This window comes from Leptonychotes weddellii, chromosome 15 (assembly GCF_054177405.1).
Source record: "Leptonychotes weddellii isolate Sample4059 chromosome 15, ASM5417740v2, whole genome shotgun sequence".
Lineage (NCBI taxonomy): Eukaryota > Metazoa > Chordata > Mammalia > Carnivora > Phocidae > Leptonychotes > Leptonychotes weddellii.
This window is the reverse complement of record NC_138383.1, coordinates 6,954,182-6,972,920: the sequence shown is the minus strand read 5'-3', so window position 1 is coordinate 6,972,920 and position 18,739 is coordinate 6,954,182. Positions and strand designations below refer to the sequence as shown.

At 52.7% G+C, this 18,739-nt stretch overlaps 1 protein-coding gene across 1 annotated transcript in view; it reads right to left on the bottom strand.

Moving 5' to 3' along the window:
- Window positions 1-18,739, bottom strand: part of SDK2 (sidekick cell adhesion molecule 2) — a 253,050-nt gene that overhangs the window by 61,177 nt on the left and 173,134 nt on the right. The window contains exons 8-17 of the mRNA XM_081805950.1: window positions 18,081-18,164; window positions 15,980-16,174; window positions 14,652-14,768; window positions 12,789-12,956; window positions 11,808-11,910; window positions 5,400-5,576; window positions 4,928-5,064; window positions 4,174-4,321; window positions 1,915-2,055; window positions 270-451 (exon numbers count right to left, since the gene is read on the bottom strand). Coding sequence (XP_081662076.1) covers window positions 270-451; window positions 1,915-2,055; window positions 4,174-4,321; window positions 4,928-5,064; window positions 5,400-5,576; window positions 11,808-11,910; window positions 12,789-12,956; window positions 14,652-14,768; window positions 15,980-16,174; window positions 18,081-18,164 — 1,452 coding nt within the window. The remainder of the gene's footprint in view (window positions 1-269; window positions 452-1,914; window positions 2,056-4,173; window positions 4,322-4,927; window positions 5,065-5,399; window positions 5,577-11,807; window positions 11,911-12,788; window positions 12,957-14,651; window positions 14,769-15,979; window positions 16,175-18,080; window positions 18,165-18,739) is intronic.

Here is an 18,739-nt window from a genome sequence, read left to right as displayed (position 1 = left end):
AGGTTGTTATGTACAATCCTGGACGCGAGCCGTTTCATGATTCAATAACACGGACTCCGAAGAAGGTCCCCATACCCCTGAAGCCTCTGCCCTCATCATGCTCCCCCCCACAACTCCTCTGCCCCTCGGCACCCTCCCGCCCTACGGGGTAGCCAGGCACAGCGGGCAATAGCTCAGGACTGGGGGAAACAGGTACAGGACCGACAGGTGCGGGCCGGGGAGGGAGAGAGAGAAGCACCAGCTCCCCCGCGGTCACGATCCCCACCCACCTCCCTGCAGTGTCCACTCGGTGACTTTGCTACTGTAGACACCCAGCCCAGCGCTGTTGTAGGCGGCCACCTCGATCTCATAGTTGGTCCAGATGATGAGGTCCTCCAGCAACAGGTTGTTGATGTCAGCGTCCGTGATGTTCTTAAACTGGTACCCGACGGGCAGCCCGGCCAGGCAGTACCTGAGGGGAGGAAGGCAGGACGTGGCCCAGGAAACCGCGTGTGATGCTGCAAACGTTCCATACCCGGACCGTCCAACATGGCAGCCACGCGCACGCAAGGCTGCTGAGCACTTGAAATGTGGTTGGTGCAGCTGGGAACGTGTACTTCTATTTATTTTAAATTAAATAACCACAGGTCTAGAGGATGTGTCTGTTCTTTTTGATGGAGTTGGACATCGGAGAGATTGGCTAACCATGGACACTAAGAGTTTCTGGGCAGATCACATTGGTCTCACCTTGGAGGGGTCATTGATGGAGAGCCACGTCCGAAGGTTGGGCCCATTTTCTTTGTCCCTCCAAAGGAGTGGCTCCCTCTTTTGACAGTCACTCACTTAGGGGGAAAGAACAAACTTGAGCTACCTACTCTATCAATTTCTACCTTCCACTGGAAAAAGAACACGTGGTAATACAGAAGTGGGGTCTGTATGGGCAAAATATGGGGGGACGGATAGCTCATAGGAGAACCACAACACACACATTATTGGAAAATTAGAGGCCCCAGATTATTTTGATGTGTTACAAGACCCCATAGCAGTGGTTCTCAGAGACTTACCATGCATCAGAAATACCCAGGGGGCTTGTTGAAACCCAGGTTGCTGGGCCCACCCCAAAGTTTCCCACGATCAGGGGTAGGACTTGAGAGTTTGCATTCAAATTGAGGCCACTGTTGGTCTAGGGACCACCCTTTGAGGGCCACTCCCCATTAGGGTTCACCAAAAACCCACCACAAAATTAACGGATCATGGAGCAGTCAAGTCAACAATAACTCCTTCCAGATCTGGGCATAGCAGTGCTGGGAGAGTGTACACATACAGGAAAGAGACGTGCATTTTGCAGCCAGCCAGAATTCAGAATACTGATGGACGCTCAGTAACTTTAGTCTTACGCTAATTTGAATTTACGACACCAAATTAGTAGCACTTAATAACTCAGTTTGAGGTTACTGGTGAGGTACCCTTGGTCAAGTGTAGACATAAAAGTCTCCTTAACTGGGCTTCATTTTACAATAAGGACCAACAAAAGGAGCTCCACTGTTTGACTGTCCTTGGCCCAGTAGGTGGCTTCAGATGGAGCATTCCTGGTTTCCCGGATGGTTGGCCCCTCAGATAGTTACCCATCTCCCTGTGCCCTATCCTATGGAGCCCTGACATGTGGCTGACCTGCCGATCCACACAGCCTTGAGGACATTACCCTGTACCTCCTCTCTCAAGCCTTCACGTTGTTTTCCAAGACTCTGCCTTCTGGAAGTCCCTCTGTACATCTAACCTGAGTCCTTCCTACCAGGGCGAAGCCATTTCTTGTTGCCTGGTCCTTGTGAGATGGAGAAGGACCTGCCGTGACTTGGCTGTTTTCCGATCCACTCCCGACCCTTCCCTTGGGTGGGGGCTGCCCCTCCTTTCCCCGGGGAGGCAGGGGGTACCTACCTGATGATGTAGCCCTTGAGAAGGCCATTCTGGTGGCTCTCGGGAGGCGGCTGCCACTGGATCATGATGGACTGATTGGTCCGGCCGCTGGCGATGACATTCTGTGGGGGGGCTGTGGGGGGCTCCTCAGGGAGGGAGACCCTGGATATGAAAACATCAAGCGTGGGTAGGCCTTTCCACTCTTAGTCTTGAGGGCAAATACAGGAGTCTGATGGGATACGAGGAGGCTGCTCTGTTTCTGGATGACTCTGTACAGTTGCTGTGTGCTTTTGGGCAAGTCGCTTAACCTCTCTGAGCTTGTTCTTTTATCTTTTAAAGGAGTGTAATAAAGCTCCACTTGCTGCTTTCTAAGACTGGTTGAGGCTCAAGGAACACCATGTATGGATGAATCCTTTTACAACACCACAAAGCCCCAGATGTGTGTGTTGTCTGTGCTGTTGAGGGACATGTGCCTCAGTTTCCCGGATGTCAGAGAAGCTGCTGTGGGGGCTGATGATGTCATAAGTCCTCAGGCATTTCAGAAGCAGGAGTGTTCAACAGTCACTTCCCACTTGCAGGCTGGTGGTGCCCCGTGATGAGGCTTCCTTTCCTGCCCAGCTGAGCCCCAGGCTGTGGGCAGGGCAGGCCAGGTGGGGCTGGGGAGGCACGTGGAGGGGGGAGCCCATCCCCCGCTTCCGGAAGCGAGCGTCACTGCATTTCTTTCTCTGGCATTGCTAGGGGACGCAGTGTTCCATTGCGGTGTATTGTTCGCCTAACTGACATGCATCCATTAAAAACAGAAGTTAATTATTTTTGATGGATGTCTCTCCCTTTCAGTTTATTTTTATGTTTTTGCTTTCTGATGGATAGCTTTCCAAAATGTACTGCACACTCCCATGTCTTTGTAAAGCCTGCGAGCGAGGGTGATTTAACCTTTTTCTTCGTGACTCAAGGCTATTAGTAGGATTCATCAGGAAAGATGAATCGGGGCTTGAAGTGAAGCCCAAAGACCTGGAGAAAGTGGGGTGGTTTTCCCGGCACTTGGAGGATTTCTGTTGTTGGGATTTTGTAGTTCTGGAGGGCTGGGGCCGCATCCACTTTGTTCCCCGTACCCCTCATGGTCTACACACAGCCCAGCACATAGTAGGTGTTCAACGAACAGCGAGGGAATAAATCCTCCTGTAGTTACCCTCCCTGCCAGGCTGTTACCTGCCACCTCGCTTTCCGGTTAGGGTGTCACGACCCCTGTGGCAGTCCCCCTCGCGAGAGCCACAAAGACTTAAGCTCACTGGAACTGTGGCAGAACCAAATAAGCGATTTAAGCCAGAGGTCTGCGTACACACACCTAAGAGAATCTTTTAAAGAGCCAAATACATTCTTGGTTTCTTTGTAAAGATATCAGTTGACTATATATATGAGTGTTTATTTCTGGGCTCTCTATTCTGTTCCATTGGTCTTAGTGTCTAAATTGACTTTAGTGTCCACAAAATAGATCTTAAATGTCCTCACCACAAAAAAGAAATGGTAATTTTGTGATGGGATAGAGGGCTTAGCCAACACCATGGTGGTAATCCTACTACACTCTCTAAGTGTATCAAATCGCCACACTGTCCACCTTAAACTCACACCATGTTATGTGTTAACTGCATCTCAATAAATCTGAAAGAATTAAAAAGAAACATAAAAAAGGAAAGGGGAGCACACAGCTTGGGGGCATGGGATTTGTGTCGCTGTCATTCTGACCTTTCATCCTACAGGCCTGAGGTGGCCCAGAATCGCCTCCTACATAAGTGGGTCTTACCGGGTGGTGTTTGAAAATGGATGGCTCTCTGTTTTTACTTAATTTTCATCATTTTGTAAAAGCTCTGCTGAAAGCTTAATGGACCCTGACAGCATGCAAGTCACTGGATACAGAGAGCTGTGTGGGTCCCGTGGTCCCTTACACCTCACGTCCACATGAGAGTAACGGTGCCCATGAGGAGGGAGAGTGGAAATGAGCTAAGTCTGAACTTGCCCAGCTCCCAGTGAGAGGGACCACTAACTCCGGTGGGTGCTTATCCCACATCAGGCACTGCTCACGGCACCTCCCGTTTCGCCCCCTGTCATCCTTACGGCGTCCCCGTGAGGCAGGTGTGAGTGATGCTGCCCCATTCCACAGACGCAGACACCGAAGCCCACAGGCCCCATGCTGCCACATGGGACTCTGCTGGAGGTCCCCTCAGCCCCTCCCTCCGATGGAGTCACCCACACCCCTTCTGGAAGAACACCTGCTCCCCTCACCTCTCTGTGTCCTTGCTGAACTGTCCCTTCCCCACGTCGTTGACTGCACAAAGGCGGAACTGGTAGGAGCGTGCAGGCACCAAGCCCTTGACCATCACCGAGGTAGCCTCAGGGTCCACACTGGCCAGGAGCACGGTCCAGGGTGCATCTACCAGGACAGAGGGTGGAGGCAGAGGTGGGCATCCCGGGAGGCCACGCTCCTTACCCCCATTCCAGCAGAGGCCCAGTGCCGTTTGGGCCAGCAGAGACCCTCCCCCACTCGGTCCAGTAGAAGCTGGGCACGTCATTTTTCTGGGTCCCCTTAGCCCACTGGTCCGAGGGGGTTGGAGCGTCCTGGCGAAGGAAGCAAGGGCTCACGGGAACTGAGATGCACATGTCTTTTCTAGGTTTTATTTTTTTCCCCCTCAAATTGATGAGCTCCAGGCAAACTGTATTTAAAACACCGTTCAAAGGAGGCCTGCTAATTTTGGAGTTCACAGCTTGGGGTCTTGGGAGGATAAAAAGCAAAAAAGTCACCACCACCTGGGAGGCTCTGGAGTGGCAGGCCCTGCGTCCCGCCCCTCACACGCCTGATCGTGTGCAACTGTTACAACGACCGGGGAGGCACATGCCAACGCTCCTTTTGCAGAGAAGCGGGGGCTTCCAGAAGGTTTGCTCCAAGGCACGGGACTTGGAAGAGGGGGGAGCCAGAGCCAGGGCCCCGGGCCGACTCCCCGAGTCCAGGTTCCCAGCCGGCCGGGGCGGGGAGGCTTACTGTTCTCTGACATCTCCAGGACATAGCGGAGCAGGGGGCTGTTGCCGTCGAAGGGCTTGGCCCACGTCAGGTTGATGGCCCGCCTCTCCGCGGTGCTGAGGGTCGCCATGGGGTGCTCGGGGGCATGAGGCAGCTGCCTGGAGGAGAGAGATGTGGTGGGGCCGCCTGTGAGGCCTGCAGTCAGGGGACACACGGGCGCCCAGGGCTCAGCCTGAACCTCGTGCTCTGCCGTACGGCCATCTACCTGGAGGCTCTTCTCTCTGGGTCGGGGGTCCCCCTGCCCAAAGCCATACCCAGACTCCGCTGCTCTTGACAGAGGGCCTGAGCTGGGGCGGGGAAGGCCTTGGAGGAGGCTTGGGTATGTTCCCAGAGGGGAGTGGACCCAGGTCACATGTGGCCCGGGCATCCGCCAACATAAGCCTCCTGTTGCGGCCTAGGCCCCCCTTTGCGGGGGGGGGGGGGCTGCCCTTACCTGACACGCAGGTGGGCACTGCGAGAGTCATTGCCTCCGGCGGACAGCACCCGGCAGGTGTACGTGCCAATGTCCCCCGACCACGTCTGCGAGATGTGCAGGGAGCCGTTCTTGTCGAGACGGATGCGGGGGTTGCTCTCGGTGCCCAGGGCGGCCCCATCCTTCTCCCAGACATACCTAAGGGTAAGAAGCAGCAGTCGGTAAAGAGAGGTCGGGAAGTAGGGGGGCTGCTGGGGCTCAGCCTGGGGCTGGTCTGCAGGAGAGCTCCAAGGGCGGCAGGGCACTCCCCAGGAGACGTGGGGCCCCCAGGGCCGGTCCTGGGCAGGAACACAGTGGGGAGGGGAGCACCCATGCAGCCGGCAGCCCCCCGTCGCTGTCGCAGGGTGCTCTGTCCAGGACGGCTTAGCCCACGAAGCCATTATACCTCCAGCTCAGGTCTCAGTCAGAGCCCTGTTTCCTTTGCCAAGCAGCCAGCATGAAAGAGCCGGCAAAAAGTAATCTTCCAAAGAGGTTAAAAGATTACAGCTGGAAAAAGCAAGTTTCCGGACAGACTGCATTTTGGAATTAGTTTTATGAGGGGAATCATTAGATCAATGCATCACTGTGACAAATTGACTTTAGTGTCCAAAAAATCACTTTAGCTTCGGTCAGTTGGTACAAAGGGGGACTTGAGAAATTACACATATGCCCGTGCCTGACAATAAGAAGTATCTCCTCTGGAATGATCCCGGAGGAAATACAATATTACCGTCATCCATGTAATGGGGGGTGCCAGCTCTAGGGGGCACGCCATGCTGATGCCCGCCCCCCTGGCAAGGTTGGCCAGGGCGCCGGGAGCCAGGGCAGGGAGCAGGAGGGGGGCTGAGCGGCTTTGCACATGACCCGTCACTCACTCAGCTGGGGACTGTGTGGCCTGAGCCACGAGGTGTGAGAACTATCTGTGTTAGAGAATCTAAGGCTGCTAGGGAGGATGAGCCTGTAATATTTTTAAGTTAAAAAAAAAAAATCAGAAAATTGCAATTACAAATAGGAAAAAAAAATGCAGGGCAAGAAAACTGAAAAGCTTTCCCATCATGGGTAACATGATGCGATGGGAGCATCTCCCTTCCAGACTTTTCTCTCCTGCCCCAAGGGGCATGGTACCACAGTGCTGCTGTGTTCTGGATTCAGATTCCCTGGTCAAATGTTAACCTTGGCCACTTACCAGCTTTGTGATCCTGGGTATGTTTATTTGGCCTCCCTATGCCTTTGTTTCCTCATGTGTCCTGCGAGGAAAAATAATACCACCCACCTTTTGGGCTGTTATAAGGATGGTGTGAGTTCATGTAAAATGCTTCTGGTAGTAAGGGATCAATAGAAGTTAGTCATCATTATGTATTTCGACGCTCAGAGCACATGTAGGTAAACGACAGCTAGCTAGCTAGCCATCCGTCCTGATTTTATGTTTTTTTTTTAAAGATTTTATTCATTTGACAGAGAGAGACACAGCGAGAGAGGGAACACAAGGAGGCGGAGTGGGAGAGGGAGAAGCAGGCTTCCCGTTGAGCAGGGAGCCTGATGCGGGGCTCGATCCCAGGACCCTGGGATCAGGACCTGAGCCGAAGGCAGACGCTTAACGACTGAGCCACCCAGGTGCCCCTGTCCTGATTTTAAAGCTGCTTTCCCCACCCAACAGAGTATCATAAACTCTTTGTAATGTGACACTTCCACGCCCTGGTTTTTATCGGCGGCACACTGCGTCACATATAGTCACTCTGCAACTATTCCCGCCACGTTGGACGGCCGGGGTAGCTCCTTGTTGTCTGATATTATAGTTAATGCTGCGAGGAACATCCTTGCAGCATATTTTCATACATTCTAAATCATTGCCTCAAGGATAAATTCTCAGCAGAGAAATTGCTGAGTTAAATTTTAAGGCTTTTTATATACATTTACAAATTGTCAGAAGTAATCACCTTCAATTCATCTCCATAGCTAGGGAAGAATCATCCTTGCCAGCGCTGATGCATGCGTAGAATTTTACTTAAAAGCAAATGGAGGGAGGGGCGCCTGGGTGGCTCAGTTGATTAAGCGACTGCCTTCGGCTCGGGTCATGATCCTGGAGTCCCAGGATCGAGTCCCGCATCGGGCTCCCTGCTCAGCAGGGGGTCTGCTTCTCCCTCTGACCCTCCCCCCTCACATGTGCTCTCTCTATCTCATTCTCTCTCTCAAATAAATAAATAAAATCTTTAAAAAAAAAAAAGCAAATGGAGGGGCAGAGAGTAATTCCTGCTTAAGAAACAGCCTATGGCAAGCAGACATTCTTTGCCCCAGGACGTGGTGTTTTAGGAAGGGTGTATCACCAGCTGTAAAGTGTTTGCGCCCAAACAACTAAGCCCGAATCTAATCAGCCAGTTCCTTGAATCTAACTAGAAATACAAGGGATAGAAGAACAAGTGTACTGCATCGTGAAAGAGTAGCTGGCCAACCCCGGAATGTGGGGTCTTCCAGAGTAGGGGTCAGCAAACTGTGGCCCCCTGCCTGTTTGTGTAAATAAAGTTTTATTGGAACACAGGCAGACTTGGAGAGCTGTGACAAAAGCTATCTAGCCCTCAAAGCCTAAAATATTTACTCTGTCCCTTTATAAAAAAAAGTTAGCTGGACCTTTGTCCTGTAAAACCTGGTTTCTCCAACTAATTAAACCACGTAAACAAAGCAGCAATGAAACCGAAAATAAAAAGGAGGGGGAGGGGACTGTGTAGAGCTAAGGAGACACCAACCAAACGCCACGTGTGGACCTTGTTTGGGCCCCGAGTTAAACCAACCAGCTTTTAAAAAGACACCTCTCAGACTATCAGGGATGTTGTAATATGGTATTAGCAGACATCAAGGGATGGTTCATTGTGTTCCATGTGACAGGGACATAGTTGTTATGTTTAAAGAAAAGTCCTTTTAAGTAAGAAATGCATATTGACATATTTAAAGGTGAAATGACATGCTTGAGATTTGCTTTTAAAATAGTGCAGTGAAAAAAGTGTCTGTGTGTGGGGGGGCAGGGCATGTATAGGAGGAACCAGGTGAGCCAAATGCTGACAATTGCTGAGGCCAAGAGATGGGTACAGAACCAAAGATACAAATGCAGTGATCTGAAGGGGCACCTGCACCCCAATGTTCATAGCAGCAATGTCCACAATAGCCAAACTGTGGAAAGAGCCCAGTTGTCCATCGACAGATGAATGGATAAAGAAGATGTGGTATATATATACAATGGAATATTACTCAGCCATCAACAAATGAAATCTTGCCATTTGCAATGATGTGGATGGAACTAGAGGGTATTATGCTAAGTAAAATAAGTCAGTCAGAGAAAGACAATTATCATATGATTTCACTCATATGTGGAACTTAAGAAACCAAACAGAGGATCATAGGGGAAGGGAAGGAAAAATAAAGCAAGATAAAGTCAGAGAGGGAGACAAACCATAAAAGACTCTTAATCATAGGAAACACACTGAGGGTTGCTGGAGGGGAGGGACATGGGGGGATGGGGTAACTGGGTGATGGACATTAAGGAAGGCACGTGATGTAATGAGCACTGGGTGTTATATAAGACTGATGAATCACTGAACTCTACCTCTGAAGCTAATAATACACTATATGTTAATTCATTGAATTTAAATAAAAAAAAAGAGATGGGTATGTAAGGCTTGATGATCCTGGTCTCTCTACTCTGGGCTATGTTTGAAAATTTCCACGTAGAAATTTATAAAAAAAAAAAAAAAAAGAAAGAAACAACTCATGAGTCCATTTAATTCAGGGTAGAAATTTTCCAAAATCATCTGTAACTATATAGCTGGCTATTAAACAATTTTGATGAGCAATTTTCAGGCCTCCTTTCAGTTTTAAATAATATTAGATAGTCCTCAGGAAATCAAAGAAGTGCAAAAATATTTAGTTGCAAGGACATTCATCATGATGTTTCTTTTTTTTTTTAAAGTAGGCTCCACGCCCAGCATGGAGCTCAACATGGGGCTTGAACCCATGACCCTGAGATCAAGAGTCAGATGCCCAACTGAGCCACCCAGGCAGCCCATGATGTTTCTTAATATTAGCAAAAAATTGAGAAACCATCCAAATATCCGGCATTAGGGAATTGGTAACAGAAATTATGTTACATCCACACAATGGATGAGTGAATAATCATATAATTAAGTTTATACAAGAATATTTATTGACAGGGGAAGAGATTCACAATGGGTTCTTAAGGGAAAAAGCAGACAAAGAAACTGTGTTTCTAGGTTTTTTATAAATGACACTCTAGTATTATTATCTCTAACTGAGAGAAACAGATAAACCTACTTTTCTTCTTTCTCTCTCTCTCTTTCCTTCCCCATTTTTTGGGGCTTATCTAAATTTTCAATATTTCCCTCTTAAAAAGGATATCTATTAGCTGTGTAACAAAGAAAGCCAATGGAAATATTGATTAGTATTAACAGTGGCCACAAGTGGATTGCTCAGAGTGGGTCTAGATCTGGGCTCAAATCCAAACAGAAGAGTTTCTCCTAAGGCAGTTCTGGAAGCTTTCTGGGCAGGCAACCTGCACCTGCTCAGGCCATGACCCCTGGACCCTGGCTTGATTTTTGAGGATGGCACAGAGCACAGAATTAAGTGGCCATCACTTTAATCTGACTGGGTTGTTTGTTGGGTCCCTTCTAGCCTGTCTGCTCAGGGAACCCCTGGTCTGTTCCTAAAACTCCAACAGAGTTTTCAAGTCCAAGGAAGGAGTGCGAGATATGCAGGTGCCTTTGGCCCCAGACTGACAATTTTGGGGCCTGAGAACCAATTCTGTTCTCTCTCCCCACCGAGTAAAGATTGCCCTAGATGGGGAGTGCCATTCTAAGGCGAGGACCCCTCAGTGAACTGGAATAGGGTTTTCCCATCTGTGGGTCCCTAGGGGTCCTTGGGAGGTGGGTCTGCAGCTATATTGCAAGAGGTCCCTGAATCCCTTTGCTCATTAAGAATTGTCTAGAGAATGAATAAAACGTGCAAGTATTTTCCAAATGCTAGCTGGATAATATTTTAATAAATAAAACACCAATTTATTTTAAAGTGTCGCTGAATTAATATAGCTTTTTATTATTATGAAGTTTTTCAATTAATAGGTGCTAAAATTATAGCTACCACTTAGGTGTGGGTCGGCAACCCACAGCGAAATTCTCTGGTGGTGGGGGGGATAGGCGGGGTTCTCTTGGAGAACATTTTTATAGTCGGTATTTTTTTTTTTTTACAAAATTTAATAATCCCAGGAATAAGCATATTCTGTTTCTGGTGTTGACAGTATTTTAATGACATCTACGTGATTTCAAGGCTCCTGCTTGCATTTATGCTGGTACCACATGATGACTGTCCTGACGGGTCAATGTTTAATGTGCAAGGAGGTGTTTCTCAAACTGGGGGCCCGCAATGGATTCTCGGAGAATGGGTGTGGGTCTAAAAGTCTAGTTAGTCCTCTTTATGCCAACCCTGGCTTCCGGGGGAAGCCCATTCAGTGTGGCGGCATAGACTGTCATGTGCTTAATGGCCACCAGATGGCGCCCCAGGATACAGCTGCCTCCGGAGCGGTGGGGGCCCAGCCTCCCAAGTGCCATCAGTGCCCGGCCCCTTCCAGCCTCGAAGCCAGTTGCTCTGTCAGTGAGATATTGGCCATAAAACACAGAAGCAACATGGAGGGAGTATTTGTTTCTAAGGAAGCAGTTGCATTTTTTTTTACTCAGCATCCCGGAGTTCAAGGGAGAGCCCCGAAGGGACAATTTTCTCCTGGTCTTAGTCCCTGCAGCCTTTCCTGGGGTGGGTCCAGGTGTCCGCAGCCCAAGCTTGGGAGGGGTTCTGGCTTTTACAGCCTTCTTGGCTGCTTCTGACCTGTCTCCAGTGGCTTCCCCAGGGGGACCGGGTTCCCTTCAGGCCAAGTAGCTCACCAAGGTCCCAGCTCCCGGGGGCGGGGGGTGGCCCCATTTTGGGGCGCTTTCCTCTCACACGTGTCTCCTGCCTTGGCCTATCTCTGCTCCCACGCCTGTTTACCCAGACCCGTCTGCTGTCCACCCGGTGGGCAGGGGGTCTAAGATCTGGGTCGAAGATTGCGCTAGAGTGGGGTCCTACGTCACAGCAAGAGCACCTCAGAGTCTCCACATGTCACCAACCAAAATGCCTCTTTCTTCTCCGCCGCTCCCTCCTGCATCCCTCCCTCCTCCGTTTTTCCATATCGACCCCCCCCCCCCCACCACTCGGCCCAATTCAGTTCAAGCTAGCTCAGCCCTGCACTAGCTCTGCAGGTGGTCCCCCCAAGGCCGTGGCTTGGCATCCATACTTGCCCAGCTATCCCTAAAGCTGTCCTCCCCTTTTGCCTCTGTGGGGCCACAGCAGAGGGAGTACCTGACGGTCACTCGGGGGTCGTGGGTCACTCCGCACACCATGGAGGCCTGGGTACCCTTGATGACACTCTGGTCCTGGGGAGGCTTGGTGATGCGGGTCCGGGCTGAAAGACAACAGGGAAACAGGGTGGTGAGAAGGGGAGTAGATGCAGAGGAACAGGTGAGATGCAGGTGTGTGCAAAAGGCATCTTCAGGTGACCCGGGCCCGTGTGGCTGAATTCTATGGGCAGGGGAAGGCAGACCCAGCAGGTGGATGGCTCTACCACGGTGGGTGACCCAGAACGCTAACAAGAACAACGTGCCTCTGTGGTACTCGCATTCTTGGAAGCCACGTTCAGAGTGGGGACTCATTTAATCTTCCCCCAGAAACCCTTGGGAGGGATGAAGAAATGGAAATCAGAGGATGACCAGCACAAGAGTGGTCCAGCCAGGGTAAAAATAGGATCGTCTGATTCCCCGTCTGCTGCGTCGCATGCCAGCCCACCGGTGCTCAGCCTCCACAGGGGGCCCATGGGCGTGTCTATCTTGGGTGCAGAGCCCAAGTGGTGCAACCTAACGATGCCAGGGGCTTGAGAAGTTTCCTGAAAGCTGGGCTCAGCACCCTAGCGTCCAGGGTCAAGTCTGGCTGGTAGCCTGCCCGGGTAAATTACACTTGCAGTGGAACACAGCCGTGCCCGTCGGCTGACGTATTATCCACTGCTGCTTTTTTGATGAAAGAGACAAGTCAGTCGAGGAGTTGGGACCGAGGCCATCTAGCCCTCAAAGCCAAAAATAGTTACTATCTGGGCCTCCACGTGGCACCGTCTGCAGAACCCTGGCCTTCCCGTGGCCCCGCTCCTCTGGATTCATTTGGCCCTGTCCTTCGTACAAGAGGCGCCCTGGTGAGACAGCCGTGCCGATGAGGAGGCGCTGGTGGTGAGAGCCCGTGCTCAGCACGCACGCACGCACGGACGTGTGAAGTGTTCCCACTCTGCACACTCACCCCACACGACCAGGTCAGCCGAGGCTTCGTCGACCCCCCGAGAGTTGGTGGCCAAGCAGGTGTAGGTCCCGGCATCGGAGATGTGCGTGGGGCTGACGAGCAGGCTGCCGGACTCCAGCAGTGTGAATCGAGGCAGCTGGACAGAGCCACTGGCCAGGACGCGCTCCCCTGGAGGCGACACGGGGTGCGCTCGGGGTGGGCTCAGGCCGCGGCACGCAGCCCCCGGCTCTCTGAGACCTCGCGTCTCCCGTCCCCGGGCGGCTCTGGGCCGGCGCTCTCAGGCGGGCCCCCAGCTTTAGAAATGCCGGGAGGGCCAGGCCGGGGTCGGGGCTGAGGCCCAGCTAGGTTTCTGACATGGAGATGGGCACAAGGGCACTCGGTCACAGAGCCTGGGTCTCCTGGCGTCTCTCCCCCCACCGTGCCGTCTGCCCTTCACCCGAGAAGGCCAGGGACTGTCTCCTGATGCAGCCAGGCACAGTTCTTGGAGACAGCTGGTCCTGGGCCGGGGGGGGCGGGGGGCGGGCAGACAGCTCTGACAAGGTGGTGACGGGCATCCTGCCGCAGGATGCTTCTGGAGAGTCACCTTCAGGAGAGCAGAAGAAAGTGACGGGAGCGGGGGTGGGAGGGACGGGGGCGGGGGCAGCATTCCCTTGCGGTGGGACCTGGGGAGGCCTGGTGCCTGGGGCTGGGGTGCGGGGATGTGCCCCGTGGAGGAGCCCCAGAGTGCAGGTTTTGGTCACTGTATCTATTTTATTCTATTTCTTTTTTTTTAAGGTTTTATTTATTTGGGGGGGTGGGACACAGAGGGAGAGGGAGAAGCAGGCTCCCCGCTGAGCACACAGCTGGACTCAGGGCTGGATCCCAGGACCCTAAGATCATGACCTGAGCCGAAGGCAGATGCTTAATCGACTGAGCCACCCAGGTGCCCCGATAGCTATTTTAAAGAAACTCCCCCTTGTCTGTACAGAGGGGCGTTTCCATGTGCAAGCCTGTGGGTGTGTCCATCCGCACACACGGCCAGGAATACCAAACTAGTGAGTGTGGCAGGTGACGGTGCCTGTGTCCATATGTGTGCTGGCTGTGCTTACACTCATTCCGCAAACACTCACCGAGCCACGGCCATGTGCCAGACCCTGTCCTAGGCCCAGGGAGACAGCCGCGGACAAAGCTGAAACCCCTGACTTTGGGGGGTGGGGGGGTCAGGCAGTAGGTGGCATGATAGGCAGGTAATCTTGTGTATTAGGAGGTGGAGAAGTAAAGCGGCGGGGGGAGGGGGACGGGTCATGGGGAGGCCTGTGTACACGGGGAGAGTAGGGAAGGCGAGTTTTGGAAACAGGAGTGGAGAGGGCACATGGGGCAGGACCGCTTCAGCTCTGCTGGTGCAGAGCCCTCTGGAGCCCTGTGTCGCCGGGGAGGACGGACGCCAACCCCCCCACCCCGCCGCCTGCAGTCGTGGCCACCACCACAATATGATCAAGCAGCTGTCATTCATCGGGCTTCCCTGCTGCCTGGGCACGGTGCAGGCTCCTCACGCGCATGCTCCTGTTTCGTCCTCATGCCAGCCCGGGGTATGTGTACTACAGTCCTCGGTTTACAGATGGGGACCCTAAGGCTCGGAGTGAGTAAATAATTCACCCGAGGTCCACAGGTGTCAGAAGATGCAGAGCTGGGCCTTGAGCCCAGCAGGGTGGCATGCGGTGCATCCTGTGGTGTGAGAGATGGATGCCCTCCTGGAGTGTGCAGTGCACGACCTTCACAACCGTACACAGGGAACCCGACCTGGCTGGCTCCAGAACGGAGCTCTGAGGACTGCCCTAGATGGTCACAGGGTCACACCCTCCAAAGGAGATCAGTCCCCTCTACCTTTCTGCCAAGTGATGGCTGGCCGGGGCGCCCCTGAAGTCTCACAAGCCAGGACCACTGACATGCCATCGATCACTGTGCTGTCCAAGGGGCCCCTGGTGATGTTGGGGGCGATGCCTGCAAAAGGAGACAGTGGAGCCTCTTAGCTACACCCTGGAGGAGCCCCCACAGCCAGAGGGCCAGGTCCTTGTCCTGCCCCTGCTACCCTGGCTGCTGTGGGTCCCACCGCAAACAAGGTCGCAGGTGTCCTGATGGGGCCCCTGAGGGCTCCCTGTACCCCCTGCCCTGTGGGAGGACCCAGGCTACACTACTCCCCCAGCCTTGGTTCTTAGGCCTCTGTTTGGGGGAAACCGAGGACCCTGAGGGCAGCTCCCACCCTCCATGACAAGGTAAATGGGATCCGTCCTTCACCAAACATGACGTCGAGGCGTCGAGGCTCCAGTTTCTTAAGAGAAAAAGTGGTTATGGCCAATAGAAGAACATGACCCACTCTGCACAAGCCTTGGCCCTGGAGAGTCCACAGCCTGGCTGAGCTGTGGTTCTTCAAGGCTAAGTGCAGCCTTCTTGCTCTGGGCTTGCCTTCCCTAGTCCAGCCCTCAGGGAACCGTCTGGTCGGACGTGCATGGGGGCGGAGCTTAGGGAGGGACGAGCACCAGCTTCCCCGGCACTCATCAGAAGCAAGAAGCAAGATGGCAGTCCTTCTGCCCTGACTCTCGCCCTCTGCTCCGTGGCTGCCCTGTTTGGGGGCCTCTGTGGGTCTGGGTGATGAGCCTGGAGGGGCTCAAGGAGGCCCATGACCATACGTCCTGCCTTTGGTGGCTGAGACAGGGAGCCCAGCGTCGCTCTGCACGTGCCCAGAGCCCGGCTGTCTACGGTGTGACCACTCACGGAGCATTTTGAGCTCATGCAACTCCATTAAGAGGGCAGGAGAACTATTATAACCACCAAAAGAGGGCAAAAAGTCCGAAGTGGGGACTGAGATTCAAGTTCTGGCTCCCTTTGGGAATTAAGTCTCTCTGCTGGGACGCTGGGACGGGGCGGCTTCAGCCCTGCCCGGGAAGCCAGGGACAGCTTGGATGACAGAGCGGGGCCTGGGGTTTCACAGCTGCTTCTCTCAAAGAGCCAGCGAAGTCGCCCTTGGCTCAGGGTTCCGGAGCACCAGACTGGGGCTGTGAAAGCCGGGGACAGCCACCCCGGCTGCCCAGGGATGGTCTTCTGGCATATCCTCTCCCTGCAAAATGCAGCATCTTTTCTCAAGAGGCTGCTGGCTTGGAGGAAAGCGGCGTCCTGGGCGGGAGGGACACAGGGGCAGGGCAGGGCCAGCTTACTGGTGACGGCCAGGTAGGTGGAGGTCTGCACCTCGCCGGCCCCGTTGCGGGCAAAGCACTGGAACATGCCGGTGTCGTCGGGGAGCAGCCCGCTGATCTGCAGGCCCCCGTCACCATGCTGCCGGAAGCGGCTCAGCCTCTCCACCTCCACCACGGCCGCGTCCTTGTACCAGCTGATGGAGGGCGGAGGTACGCCTGGGGGGACAGACGTGGGCCCACAGTTAGCCCATCTCCTGGCTCCCTCCATCCCGCCTCTGAGCCTGGAAGTCGGCAAGGGGTGTGTGTGTGGGGGGGTCCCAGTGTGTCTTGGTTTCTAGAACCTTCTCAGAGGTGCCGCTTAATGGTCTTGGAAGAGGTGAAAGATGTTCTCAGCATGGCATTTCTTAAGTTCTTTATAACAGCAGGGGTTCCAAGAAAATTTAGCTTGATTAGTTTAGCTTGGAAATGCTGGACAGGACACATTAATTTTTTTTTTTAACTGCCATTTAATTTAGCAGAACTTGTGGTATGTTCTGGGAACCTCCAACCGGGGGTTCGTTTCCCAAACTCACATGACCACAGAGTCCCATGTCAAAGAGCATGAGGAAGGGGGTAGTGTTCCTGAGGCGGCCCTTGGGAGCCCCCTCCTACCTGGTCTGCAGAGGGAGGTGAACGGGGGCTCCCCGTCTCTCAGCCTTGCCCAAGTCATACACCCTTGGCCCGGCATGGTCTTCCTGCAGGTACCCCCAACCTCCCCCTGCCCCGGGGCTCCGCTCAAAGGCGACTTCCCCAGAGGAGCTCCCGCTCTCCATTCAAAAGAGCACCCCGTCGCTCCAAGCCCCCTAAGCCTGCTCGCTTCTCCCTTCTCCTTCCCAGCCCTTCTCCACGCTGACATTCTAGGACACTGTATTTCACTATTCCATGGGGCACACTCTTCCACGTAACACCTCTGTGATCAGGACATGTCTTACTATCGAAAGCATGTCATAATTTCATTGACAGTCTTTTTTCTTTCTTAGTGGCACATAAAATCATGGGGCATCTCACAACCCATTTTCGATGAAATGAAATAAGGTATCTTTGTTTATTGGTTCGTCTGCCTTCCTCTTAAGAATGTAAGTTTTGGGGTTGCCTGGGTGGCTCAGTCGTTAAGCAGTTGCCTTTGGCTCAGGTCATGATCCCAGGGTCCTGGGATCGAGCCCTGTATCGGGCTCCCTGCTCAGCGGAGAGCCTGCTTCTCCCTCTCCCTCTGCTGCTCCCCCTGCTTGTGCTCACTCTCTCTGTCAAATAAAATAAAATGTTTTTTTAAAAAAAGAATGTAAGTTTTGTAACAGCAAGGATTTGGCTGTTTGGTTCAGTCTACACCTCCCTAGCCCGAGAGGAGTATCCGCACATTGGTAAAGCCTCCAAAAAACGTTTGTTGGGTGAATGAATGGAGCTTTCCCTTCCCTTTGTGTGGTCTCAGAAGGGGAGTCCTTACTCACGCCCTCCACGGACACTCTCCTCCTGCCTGAGCTACATTCTGCCCCTTTGCTCACAATCAGACCACGGGCCATGGTGCATGCTCTCTACCTCCCATGCGATCACCCCAGACTTCACCCTGGTTTCAGGCTGTCCTGTAGCTCAGCTGGGCCAGAAAGAGGGAGGCTGGGGGTGGGGAAAGAGGAAATTCTTCAGGAATTCTGACAAAGGGGGGTTAAGTAAAGAGAGTAGGGGAGGAAATGGAGCAAAATGACCCAGAAACCAGGCGGAGCTCATGAGACCCATCTCAGGCGAGATGTACCCAAGTTCTAGCAGTTCTGACATTATGGTAATTTGGCATTGTCTACAACTCCCAAATTATGGGCAATTTCAGTCTGTCACCTATCCTGAAATTATGGTAATTTGGATTCATTTGTAACCCTCGAGTTATGGTAACGTGGGTTGATTTCCAGTCCTGAGATTATGGTAATTTGGCCTGTTTGTTTCCTGGGGTTTCTGCTCACTGCCAGACTGGCTCCCTGCTCAGTGATGCTCCCTGGAGAAGGAAGTGGAATTTAGAAAAGTTTGTGACAGGGACAGGAAGGGCTAGAGGTCTGGGGCGGGGGGTCCTTGTTCCCCTTTGACCCCGCCACTGTGTTACCTTTGGCCCGACAGGGAATGTCCACCACTTTCTCCATCTCCGCTGTGATGTGTCTCTCTGGCTCCTTGACAAACTGAGGTGGTTCTGCAGGAGGAAGGACCAGGGGAGGGGCTCAGTGCCATGCTCCTCTTGATACAACCACTGCTCGGGTCACCCTTAAGAAGGCCCCAGCCCATCAAACTCAACACCCAAAGAACAAGTAATCCAATCAAGAAATGGGCAGAAGACATGAACAGACGACTTCCAAATGGCCAACAGACACATGAAAAAGTGCTCAACATCACTCGGCATCAGGGAAATCCAAATTAAAACCACAATGGGATACCACCTCACACCAGTCAGAATGGCTAAAATTAACAAGTCAGGAAACGACAGATGTTGGTGAGGATGCGGAGAAAGGGGAACCCTCCTACACTGTTGGTGGGAAGGTAAGCTGGTGCAGCCACTCTGGAAAACAGTGTGGAGGTTCCTCAAAAAGTTGAAAATAGAGCTACCATATGATCCAGCAATTGCACTACTGGGTATTTACCCCAAAGATACAAAAGTAGGGATCCAAAAGGGTACGTGCACCCCGATGTTTATAGCAGCAATGTCCACAATAGCCAAACTGTGGAAAGAGCCAAGATGTCCATCGACAGATGAATAGATAAAGAAGATGT